Genomic DNA, 11,921 nt, shown 5'->3' with positions numbered 1-11,921 from the left:
GCAGGAAAACAAACAAGACGGAAGCTAACTTTAAGATATGAGCAATTATGTATCATCGTGACGCCCATCTGCATTGAGGCGTACTGTGCATCACTAGTGTGAGTGGTGAGAAAAAAACATATCGGCTACAAAGGATTATTCAGACTGAAAAACAAACAAACAGCTGAAGAGCTATCCACGCCTTTGATGACGGTTCCTGCTGCACAAGGCACTGTTTCCCCAAGTGCTAATCCCATTTCCAATCGCTGTTCATTGACTGTGAAAAAAAAATGTTGCATAAAGCGCAAAAACGAGGGAGGGGGCAGTCCGATTTGAACCCCCTCATTGAAGTTCTGATGTCGCTAGATTTTTTTTTTTTTTTTTTTTTTGAATACATTTCAATCAAGTTGTTGATTTAACCTCTGAGTTAACCTGTAACCTTTTAACAAAAGCACAGGTCTGATTTCTGTTTTAGACCAAACTTTGGTTAATAGAATTTGGTTAGGTCACTAAAACTCTTTTGAAGCAGTCAGAGGTGAAAATAAAAGACTGTGAGTAAAACTATAGGGGACCCAAGTCAAGTAAATAAACGTTTTACCAGTCCACGTAGGCCTATAGTTGTATAGGAACTATACCAAATTGTACATATAGGTAAGAACGTTTAGATCATGTCCAGTCTGGCCTAGAGTGAAAATATAGCACAAGATATGCCTATATTCATAAAGAACTCTATAGTACTAAAGTCACGTGCTATCACTGCTTAATATTTCCCAGATGAAAATATGTTACGAGAGAGAGAGAGAGAGAGAGAGAGAGAGAGAGAGTAACATTAAACGTTATTCAAAACATTTATTATGTATTTTGCAATATTCTGAGACATATAATGACAGTAATTCATTAGAATTATTAAAATAATATATTGCAGATGAGTTCAGAAAAACTTCGATTTTAATTGCATTTGTCTCGCTTCCAATCCCGTGTCTTCCCACGCCCTTCCTGTCCTGGATGTGTTCAGTATTAGTTGCTGTGTATCTTGTCACTGCCCTCTCACATATCTGATGACGCTCGCTTGATCTGGAGGTGTGGAAGTGTTTATCAAACGGGGCATCGATATTTTATTAAGTGTTACTTTTTCAGCGTGAAACAATTCTGCGCTGTACTTCCTAGCCCAATGATTCGTGTGCGTTTGATTCACAGCGGAATGTAAAAATCTCTCAGTTTAAATACTTTTGAATGTTTATTCCAGAATATCACAATGCATCTCAACGGTAAATGGTAACTTTTCCATCTTAGTTTTATTATTATTATTATTATTATTATTATTATTATTATTATTATTATGCTACAGCTTTGCTAAGGCTGATCCAACACTTTATCATTTTACCATGATCATTAAACATTGATAAGGTTATCTAACGTTCCTAGTGCCATATTCAAAGCAAGGGGGAATGGGATACAGACATTAAACTATAGTTAGTAACGTTTAATTATGTGGATATGTATCAACAGGAGTATTGATAAATGAGCGTGCATTCAAGACAATAAGTCACGTGTCTGCTTTCTTTAATACCTCTTGTGCTCGTGAAGCACACTCCTCCCAGGGACTTCACATCCACCCATTCCTGATTCGGGGAGTGATTGACAGACGCCTCACACAAATAACAGGGTCAAAAAGCAAGACAGAAGGACAGTCTGGGTCAGTTCAGGAGGTTTGTCTCAATCTAAACTCGCTTTCCTACAACCCGAGGGAATTACACTGGGGTCCTATACTGTACTAACAGCGACACCGTGCCCTGCCACAACACATATTATTGGGGTAAGCTGCCGTGTGTTTAGCTTCTTTTCAGATTAAAACATGTCTACGCTCTACGCTTCTGGTTTAGCTTTGGATATTGCTCTTACACATTTTTTTTTTGCCAGGTTGAATTTGAAGCTTTATTCGTGCTATTGTCGTTTATCCTTTACCATGATTACTACACTTGTACTCCATCTGTACGATTCCTACATTAAAACGTTTTAATTGATAAAAGGTTGGACTAATTCAAGAATATATGCGCTGTTCATTTGGCATGTTTTTAAATAGTTTTAAATGTACTGTAAAATATTGTAAAAAGACAAATCGGCTACTATAGTGTGAGTTGTATTATTATCGAATGGGATTCATTGTTACAAGCTGTTTATCTTTTTAGGTCACTTGTGATTTTTAATTTTATTTATTTATGTTTAATCAATGCTCATTATTACATTGCTTATTTATAAAGCCTTACCTCCTTCCTAAAAAAAATTGGGGAAAAAATCCGTGGGGGGGAAGGGCAAACAGTGGGTTGTTTTAAAGGAAATTTACAATCATTTCCTCTCTGTGGTTAAGTTACAAATCAACACCATCCTGTTCTTTTGTGATGCGCTCAGTCGATGCCTGCCAGTTTCGCGGTGTGCTCTGGCTTTCATGAAGCAATATAACTGGCTTGGAACAAATGGAACCGAATACATATGACACTACTGTTTTGTGATTATAACTCAGTCTTATTAAATACATTAAAACGCGTACTTTTTATTCGAGTTTTTACGCATTTTGTATTATTCCCTACCATTTTGTAGTCGAAACGGTGGCACTTGAAAACGGACAGCCCTATTGACATGCAGCAGATAATTCCCATTAGGTTCCTGCTCGTGTTGGGTTTTTATCGTTTTATAGATAGCATCACTGAGGCACAGGAGCCAAAAGGTCAAACTGATTCGAACCCAGGGTTCTGTTGTCCCTGTGCGCTAACCACATTGAATTTGAGATTTGCTTTCAGCTCAGTTTTGTAATGTGCGTATAAAATATAAGGCCTGCAATCGTTTTAGTCAAGGCTTGCATTTCTGTTAAAGGTTGTCTAATGATGTATAGCCACATTAGTGCTGACTGAGTGCATTTGACAGACGGACTGCTTCCGCTAATATTGAATTCTACCTTAACTCGAAATCAGCAGCCCGATCGATTTGCGCCGTCTGCTTTTCAAATGCAGAACAGAGAAGCGTTTCTCTGAGAATCAGGTCATTGTATTTCGTCACAGACGACACGTCTCCTTCAGTGAGCACACCAGAAGGACACGCTTTCATACAGTCACTGCTTTGCTTCCTTTGAATGACAACCAGAAAAAGAATGCAGCCAATTCGACGTTCATGAATTCAGAATGTTAGCAATGCATTTGATGACGAACTCCTTTAGGTTTGTTAAAATGAGCTCAATGTTGCATCGATGCTGTATAGTAGAACACAGTGGTGCCTATCAGCATCTGGTGATAATCACGTTTTGTCTCTTTTTAAGGTTGATAACAATTCTAGCACCATATAGAGGCCATTCAATGTTTTATTGTGACAAGTACAACATATTTGTTTGAAAAATATGAAGAGCAAAGCAATAAAAGACGCATGCACGCATACGCAGGCTACATATATTATAATATATAGCCTACAGACTCAAATTCATGTTCTGTTATTTTATTATTTGAATTGCGACCAGCTAAATAAAAAAATGGAATAGGATTTTCTAATGCGGAAATGAATGTTCATTTTTGCAAGTCAAAGGATTCGCTGTAGTTGAATGAATGGCTGAATAAATCAATAAATAGTGTGGCGTGAGGTACATAGCTGCCCCATTCATGTAATCCTCATTGCCCTTGTGAAGGAAAGCTCCCAATCCTTCCATTCATGAAATGTTAACATCACGCTTGCGCAGACTATTTCTAAGTCCTCCCATTCATAAAGTTGTGGCCCCCGCACTTGCGCGCTGAAACGCTGTATGCCCTCCCATTCACAAAAAAGCTGGCAATGCACCTGCGCAGTACCGTTCTAACCCTCCCATTCATAAAAAAGCCATTTTCACAAGCAGTTGCAACATCGTAGCAAAAACCCTGTGTCCCCGCTGCACTGCAGTTCGAGACGACTCTTAGCACGGATTTCTATTTTTGGTGTTTTTTCTATACCATTACCTATATCTTTGGAATACTGATTACACCCATTGGAAATTAAGGACATGTTTTGTTTTTCTAAATAAAGTAAGTATTGCTTTTTATCGTTTTTTTTTGTACCATAGTCTATACGCAGGATAATTTTAGGTCAAGGCTGGGATTTCTGCTTCGATGTTCCGTTGCGTCTGGGTACATGGACATTGATTTCAATTGTGGGAATATGAAAACAAGCTCAATTGTATTGTTACTGTATTTTGCAAAGTGTTGATTTATACCTTTTTAATATAATTTACATTCTAAACATCAATACTGTCGAATAATAGTACATTCTACGTTTGTCTACACCCGTGTGGTTCTCTTTTTTTGAATTCTGGTGTCAAATTAAATTTTAAAATTCCAGTACGGAGATTGCTAGTGCTGGGAATGCGAATGCAGTTTCGGTGCGCGTATGACCTGCTGCACCATTTGCATTCTGCTGTGGTTAACATTGCGTGATATTCCCATTTACTTATTATAAAGCACAGATCAGATGATCGTGTCTCTCTCATACGTCTGCAAACCTCAGATTTTTAAAACAAATAAGAATAAGAAAACGCCAATAAATGAGATGTGATTTAAATCAACAGCGTGCGCGTCAAACGGGCAGGTTCATTCTGCAAGGAGCTTCTTTTGATGGTAAAGCATTGCCTCCCGTAAATGTGTTTTCTCTGTAACGATAAAAATCCGATCAGGGTAAATACGCATTCTTATTTAGGAATGACTCCGTTTGCTGGTACTGTGTTTTACAGACAGTGTATTTGTAGCGTACGTGAGCTCTGAAGGAGAATGGCGAGGTTACATTCGGCCGTCACAGTTGGCACTGACATTTTCGCAAAAACGTCATTGCGATGAAAATAAATCATTATTTTAATAGAATATGTGAATGGAAAGCGGGTCAATCCAATATATAGGTATATTCAATCAAACCCATTTTATTTTAGTCCGCATATAATTAGGTAGAGATTAGTCTAGGTTCATGCAAATGAAAGCTCCACGAGATACCATATATTGTGATTCTTTTTTTTTTTTTTCTTTTGCTTTAGATTGTTATATTAATACATGTTATACGAAATCGCCATTCATTCGATATATTGATACAGGTATTAGTATGATAGGAGTTTTCTCCAGGATTGTTTTTTTCTTTTTTTCTTTTCTTTTCTTTCTTTTTTTTTGGCAGCTGGATTGCCTTGTGTCGCGAACATCAATTTCAGATATTTAGAATTGGTTGTTGTGGCGATATTCTTTTAATCAAATGTATGTACATCTAAAAAAAAAAAAAAACTTTTCCTGTTAACATTATACTTTATTATATCATGCTTAAAATGGCAAATTATTAAAAAAAGTAACAGACACACACACACATTATATATATATATATATATATATATATATATATATATATATATATATATATATATATATATATATATTGTACAGAAAAAAAATAAAACGTTTATTTTGTAACAGCTTGCAGACAGTGGTGGAAATACAAGTGTATTAAGAAACAATTAATTTTTTTTCTTCACTCGGATCCGTTTCCTCTTTTTGACCACAGAGGTCAACATATTGATTTAATTGAATTTACCAGTTAACACAAAACATCATGTATGAGTTTTTGCAGTTTTTACAGTTTTTTTTTTTTTTTTTTTTTTTTTTTTTTGTAACTTCGGGTTATCTTAGTTGCATCTTATCTCTATTTTTATAATCGCTTCATCGGCCTTCCAAATCAAAATTAATTCTCCTGCTGTGGGCACTTTTCATGGAAAACAAGACTCATTTTCCCAGTTTAAATGTTTTGTTTTAGAGCTGTAATTTACGTCACAACCAGTGTCTAAAATCAGTGCCATTGCATTTCATTTTTTTAAAGTTTCATGTATTTAATAATAAAATACTACAATAAAAAAAAGTTTTTTAAAAAGTACGAGTTAAAGTTTTACCCAATTATTCCCAAACAGTAGTACAAACGACAGTCTACCCAGGAGCGTGCATTGTGATTCCTGCTTTTATTCTCAATTCATTGAGGGTTTTGTAATTAATGTAATATGGTATCAACCCATGCTTTTATGCCGCTCATGTCACCTTTGCTTCCTACTTCTGCCAAACAGGATTTTATTTTATTTAACCCTTTGCAAGAATCCCTTCAGGACATTTCACCACACAGATAGGAAACGTATAATCTTAATAATCCTAACTCTGGAATTAAGTGGAATTCAGAATTCTAAAGATGTATTTGTAGACTTGAAAGCAATATACAGGAATAACAAAAATGTCTGTGTGGCTAAGTGTAGGGAAATGGGCGGGCAGTTCTATGAACTAGACTCTGGTCTGCGTTATCTGTTATGAATTCAACCGTAATCAGTGTTAAGTGACCTTAATTAGTTGTGGAATAACATTTCCTCCACTGCTCTGCAGCTCCAATCCTCCTCTGTTGGCATGTGAAATCAGTAGGTATTGCATTGCCATCGTGTCTTGCTAATCTCTGCTTCTATGACAATGTTTGCACCCCTTATACAAACAGAGCGTAGTGCTGTTACCTGGGATTCTTTCTTCACTGCTCTGGAATATGACAATAACATGTGTTCTTTGTCCTTGTGTTTACAGGGATTTTAAATGCTCTACACTGTGTGATATATGAAGGACAAGCAGCTGCAGATGGAGCCCAGGATTCCACACCACATCTCTGGAGTTTCTTCTTCGGTTATGGTACAGCCTTTACTAGATGGCCGGGTGCCCTATGGCCGGCTGCAGCACCCCCTGACCATCTTGCCCATTGACCAGATGAAGACGACCCACATTGAGAACGATTACATTGACTGTCCGGTGGTGGCGCAACGGCCAGCCAATCAGAAGCCGCTCAGAGGGGCCCATGAATCCCTCCTGATCAGTCACCACCACCAAAGCCACCACCCACACACGCAGAGGTGCGACCACCACGACATCACTCACCCGTGGATATCGTTCAGCGGCCGCCCCAGTTCCATTAGCAGCGGCAGTAGCACCTCATCGGATCAGAGGCTACTGGACCACGCAGCCCCTCCCCCGGTGGCTGACCAGACCTCCCACAGGACTGTCAGCATGCAGCCCAAGCCTTTGAACTCCAAGCCCTTAGATCTCAAGGGGGCCGTGACCCTGGAGAGCAGCAAGCAGCACATGCTGCGCTGTGAGGAATGTGGGAAATGCAAGTGCACAGAATGTACGCTTCCCAGGGCCTTACCCTCCTGTTGGGTGTTCAACCAGGAGTGCCTGTGCTCAGCCCAGACCCTGGTGGACTCCGCCACGTGCATGTGCCTCGTCAAGGGAATATTTTACCATTGCACCACGGATGAAGACGACGAAGGCTCCTGCGCCGACCGCCCCTGCTCCTGCTCCCATTCCAACTGCTGTGCCCGCTGGTCCTTCATGGGGGCCATGTCTCTGGTGCTGCCCTGCCTTGTGTGCTACCTGCCAGCGATGGGCTGCCTCAAACTGTCGCAGAAGTGCTACGACAGAACCAGCCGCCCCGGCTGCCGTTGCAAGGACTCAAAAGCCTGCAAAGCAATGGAGGTTAAAGCAGGCAGCCAGGGAAAACCATCCTGATATGACATGTGCTTTTTCTTTGTGTGTTGAATTGTGAAGAGTTCTTAATCCCCCACTCATTTCTGAAAGCGTCAAGCCAGTATAGTTGGATAACAGCAATTCTGGTACTTAGGGTTAAACTCCCTCACTTTTTAGTGAAGGTAATATTATGCTAAATTATAAGGACTCTTGGCTCAGATGCCTAAAATCTTGTTCAACACAAGCGCATGGCTAAAGGCACACTTTGTACAATTTTAAAGTTTATGGGTCAACAACACAGGCTCTGCTTCGATGAGGTTCAATGTGGAAATGAAAAAAAAAAATACAACCCACAAAGCTTTACATTTCCTTTCCTCCGCAGGCAACGCAATGTAAAGCAGGCTGGGGAAGGCAAAGGGGTTTCACTCACTACCCCCTGTTTCATTAGTATTAATTCCACAGCCAGTTGGGTGAATTCCACATTCCTTAACAAAGAAGAAGAAGCAAATGGGGAAAAGGGAACATTAACAATCTGTCAGGAGTGAATTGTGTGAAAATGAACAGATTCAAGCCCACTCAATGTCACCCACCTGACATTTAAATAATGTCTCTGGTTTCAACTTGTGTGAGTCACTTCTCATCACACTCATTCGTCCTCACCACAACTCCTTCTAACAATTTCCCAAAGACCTTTGTTTTGTAAAGGTGTGTGGTAAGCCCTTTTTTAGTGTGAACCTGTTATTAACACGCAAGCCTGGTTTTCTGTGCCGCTCCTGCATTTCGATATGAAGGAGCTCCTCAGGGATCAGTTTATCTAGTTCTCATGCGCAGTGTTGCATTAACAAGGGTCTTACTAAACAAGCATCTATGAACACAACGCTTTTTCATTTTGCATTTCCCCAAAAAGGTGCACAACATTAAGAAATCCAGGTAACACTACAGAAAAAAGCACAGTATAACAGACATGGTAAAAATGTGTTTTTTACATTTGACCATCCTGTATTGCATTGCCAAGCATAATATTATATTCTTGCTGCTCAACTGTACCTGTCTTGTATAATAATAATAATAATAATAATAATAATAATAATAATAATAGGTGTCTATGTTACTGTAAATATGTTTTTTTTTTTTCAAAAGTCTATTTTATTGTTTATATTCAGGGGTTAAAGCCTAAGGAGTATTTTGCTAAATTCTATTTAAGGGATATTTTTGTGTGCACTCAAAAGTGATCAAATTGCTCTTAAAGGTACAGTGTCCTTTCTGCAGGGTGATCTGATTCAGCAGAAGGGAATGTTGTGTCAGTAGATTTCTAACCCCCTAGCTGGCCCCTGCTGTTTATATATGATAATGTTTGTACTTGTGTACTTGCACAAAGCAGAGACAACCATGAGAAAAAAAACAAACCACTGTGCTGTTATATGAATGTATCAGGCAATAGTATTTAAAGCGGCAGTGCACTGTTTTGCTATTCCTTTGAATGGTTGATGCCAAAAAAATCAGCTCAAAACCCTACTAAAGGACAAAATTGTTCTTGCCCCTTTAAAAGAAAAAAAGACCTATGCAGGTTGTATTTTTGTTGTATATATAGTTTAAAGACAGATTTTTTTAAATGAAAAAATGTTATAAGCTTATTTTTAACTTAGTAATTTAATGTACTGTAAGATCGCATGGTACAGTGTAATGAGTATTTTGGCTCGGTGGTACGCTTTGGGGGAAAAAAATTACCGGTCTTTCCCTCTCCAGCAGCACTTGCATAAAAACTGTGCTCGGTCATAAAAAATACCTTGTTATTTATGTTTTCCATGCCTCATTACCAAGGAAGAAGCATGCCTAATCCTCACCTCGGAAACCTAATATTCACGGAATCTGCTAAACAAATAAAAAATCAGTTTTCTCGGATCAGCTGATTTCCAGACCTCTTTGCCTTTATTGTTGCATACTTTTCCAGTGCAGTTCGACAAGTACCCCAGGCTTGATTGACAAAACACAGCTGCATTAAATAACTTCTTGAAATCTGAAAAGTCTTAGGCTGACCCAAAAAAGGAAGAATCCATTAAAATAGAAGTCCTTTCATCTTTTGTAATAGGAAGGTTGTGTATTCCCCTTCCTGGATTCAAAGGAACAGTGAACTTTGATTTACCCCCCCCACCCCTCCAGTTTCCATAGCGATGGGTTTACAGGGGAACACTGTTGATGAGAGTATAATATCTTCCATGTACCAGTTAGTAACATGTTCCAACAACTGTGGCAAAAATACAATTTGCATCACCCACCAGAATACTCCGTACTGTACAGCATTTCAGGTCTTTGAAAATCATTGTATAACAAAGCTAATTCACACCAGTCTAATTAGCAAGTGGCATATGATATTCCTTGTTTGTCTTGGCAAATTAAATGTTGAGAAAGAAGCTATGCTGAGTTCTTGTCCTGTAACAAAAAAAAAAAAAAAAAGTTGTCACAAAGTTTTCCTTTATAGATATATTTATTTTGAAGTTCTATTTTATATAGTATTTATTTAGATTCCTACTATTGTTTGTTTGTGAAGAAGAGCTAAAAATGTCAAAAACAGAATGTACATTGAAATTAGAAATATATATATATATTGTTAAATATAAAAAAGTGTGTTGTGTCTTTTTTCACTGAGTGAGTAACTAAGGATATGCATTCTTCTATTGACTCAAACATTTGTTTACCCAAACCTAGTTTATTAAGTGCTTCAGAAATTCACCAAACTGTGTCACACAGGCATACATCAGCTTCTTCAGTCAAGTGAAAACATTAGGTTAGAATATCATGTTTAATGTGACGTTTCACAAGCTTACAAGATAGCTCAGTATTAAGAATGTGTCTTTTTGATGTTAGCCTCAGAATATGGGTTCACAGATTAAAAATCAATTTTCATATTCAGTGGTAAAAGTTATGTAGGTAGTGTACCCCTGATTCCATAATGCCAAAAATATATTAGTCTCCCTAGTAATTACAAAAACATAAGGTTGTTACAGACTTTTTACAGACTTTTTGGCAATACTTTAGCTCCCTTTTCATCTGGGAGAACTTGAGATTTGTTATAGAGTATTTCTGGCAAATTATTCAGAATGAGCTCTGGACAGTTCAATTCACTGGAGAAGCACTAACATATTTACAGAGCATCTTAAGTAAATAATGCACACGTTTGGTGCAGTCTGGAAATGATGGTGATGATGCGATTATATATATATATACATTTTGAAGAGTTTATTTAAGTTAAACATGAGTTTTCACTTGCGTGTACATCTAAAAAAAAAATAAGTAAACCACAGTAATGATATTACTTTATGAAAATGTGTCTTTTGCCACTTTGTTTTTTGTGCAGAAAACATTATACCAGGGATACTGGAAAATCTTTTTATGGAATAGATCATGGTAATTCATCAATGCAGAAACACAACAGAGAAACACACAGAATATATTATTGTAAGATAAGTAATAAGTAAAAAATACATAAAAGAAACAGGCATGTAAGTTCTAATCCAAAGCTATTATTGTAGCATGGCCAGGTCCTGTTGCTGGTGGGCACCCAGGCTCTGGAAAGTATGGGGATGATTGCTGAGAATACTGTGGAGATTAAAATGGCCAAGTCCATCATTAGTAGTAGTAGTGCCTCTTACATAATACATTTGAGGGGTATTTTAGCCCCTATTGTGCATTGTTTGACCTAGACCTTTTTTGTCTCATTTTTTCATAGCACAGTTGTTTTTTTTATACCATTGTTTATAACATCATCCCTTTTTTAGGATATCTTGAAACAAAACTCCCTCTCTACAACAGTTTATTTGTAATATTTCTTAATGCTTGCCATTTATTAAGGTTTAACTTAAGTGTTATATTACAGTACATGACTGAGTGATACATGCAGAGGATGCAACACTTTCAGTATTTTCAGCTTCCTTGTTTATAGTGAATTGGTTATAATTGATCAATTATTTTTTAAGGCTTATTTTGTATTCATAAATGTATCGTGTACCGCTATGTAAACATTTAAAAAGTATTTATTCCTTGGCACTCAAATTGTATCCATTTTTAAAATGTTTCCTCCCGGCTGCGTATATGAGTATCTGCACTTGTTTGTTGAGAATTTCACCCCTGTATAACAAATCTCAAAGAATTGAAAGGCTGACGGTAGCGTGATCATATTGTAATGCACACAAGCCTGTAATTACAGGGTGCACGCATCGTAAGTGGTCTCAAAGGGGATGCAGCTCCTCTTTGGTAATCTGTTAAAATAAATCAGATCTTCCTTTTGTTCCTATTATTTGTACAGAGCGGAACAGCATTCAAAAAAAAGAATGGGAAAAAGATTATCATCTTTCCTCGCCATTATTTCTGCATTTTCCCCTTTCAATGTGTCCCTAAGTTAATTCTACTGTCTTCCAC

The 11,921-nt window shown here is 37.6% G+C and overlaps 1 protein-coding gene across 2 annotated transcripts; it reads left to right on the top strand.

Moving 5' to 3' along the window:
* Positions 1–1,688: 1,688 nt before the first annotated feature.
* On the top strand, positions 1,689–9,981 carry LOC117431341 (protein sprouty homolog 4-like). 2 transcript variants are annotated; one of them, XM_058996308.1, is made up of 2 exons: positions 1,689–1,795; positions 6,573–9,981. In XM_058996308.1, exon 2 carries the CDS (start codon positions 6,603–6,605, stop codon positions 7,545–7,547), a length of 945 nt encoding a protein of 314 aa, XP_058852291.1. In that variant the 5' UTR covers positions 1,689–1,795; positions 6,573–6,602; the 3' UTR covers positions 7,548–9,981. The 2 variants fall into 2 exon arrangements, with proteins under 2 accessions (XP_058852291.1, XP_033908050.3); XM_034052159.3 differs by lacking the exon at positions 1,689–1,795 and adding an exon at positions 3,787–4,019.
* The last annotated feature ends 1,940 nt before the right edge of the window (positions 9,982–11,921 follow it).

This window comes from Acipenser ruthenus, chromosome 22 (assembly GCF_902713425.1).
Source record: "Acipenser ruthenus chromosome 22, fAciRut3.2 maternal haplotype, whole genome shotgun sequence".
In the NCBI taxonomy this organism is placed as follows: Eukaryota; Metazoa; Chordata; class Actinopteri; order Acipenseriformes; family Acipenseridae; genus Acipenser; species Acipenser ruthenus.
This window is presented reverse-complemented; position numbering and strand designations above follow the sequence as displayed.

Bases quoted from the DNA above. Each gene is read 5' to 3' on its own strand.
- LOC117431341 (XM_058996308.1), top strand. From the start codon at position 6,603: ATGAAGGACAAGCAGCTGCAGATGGAGCCCAGGATTCCACACCACATC.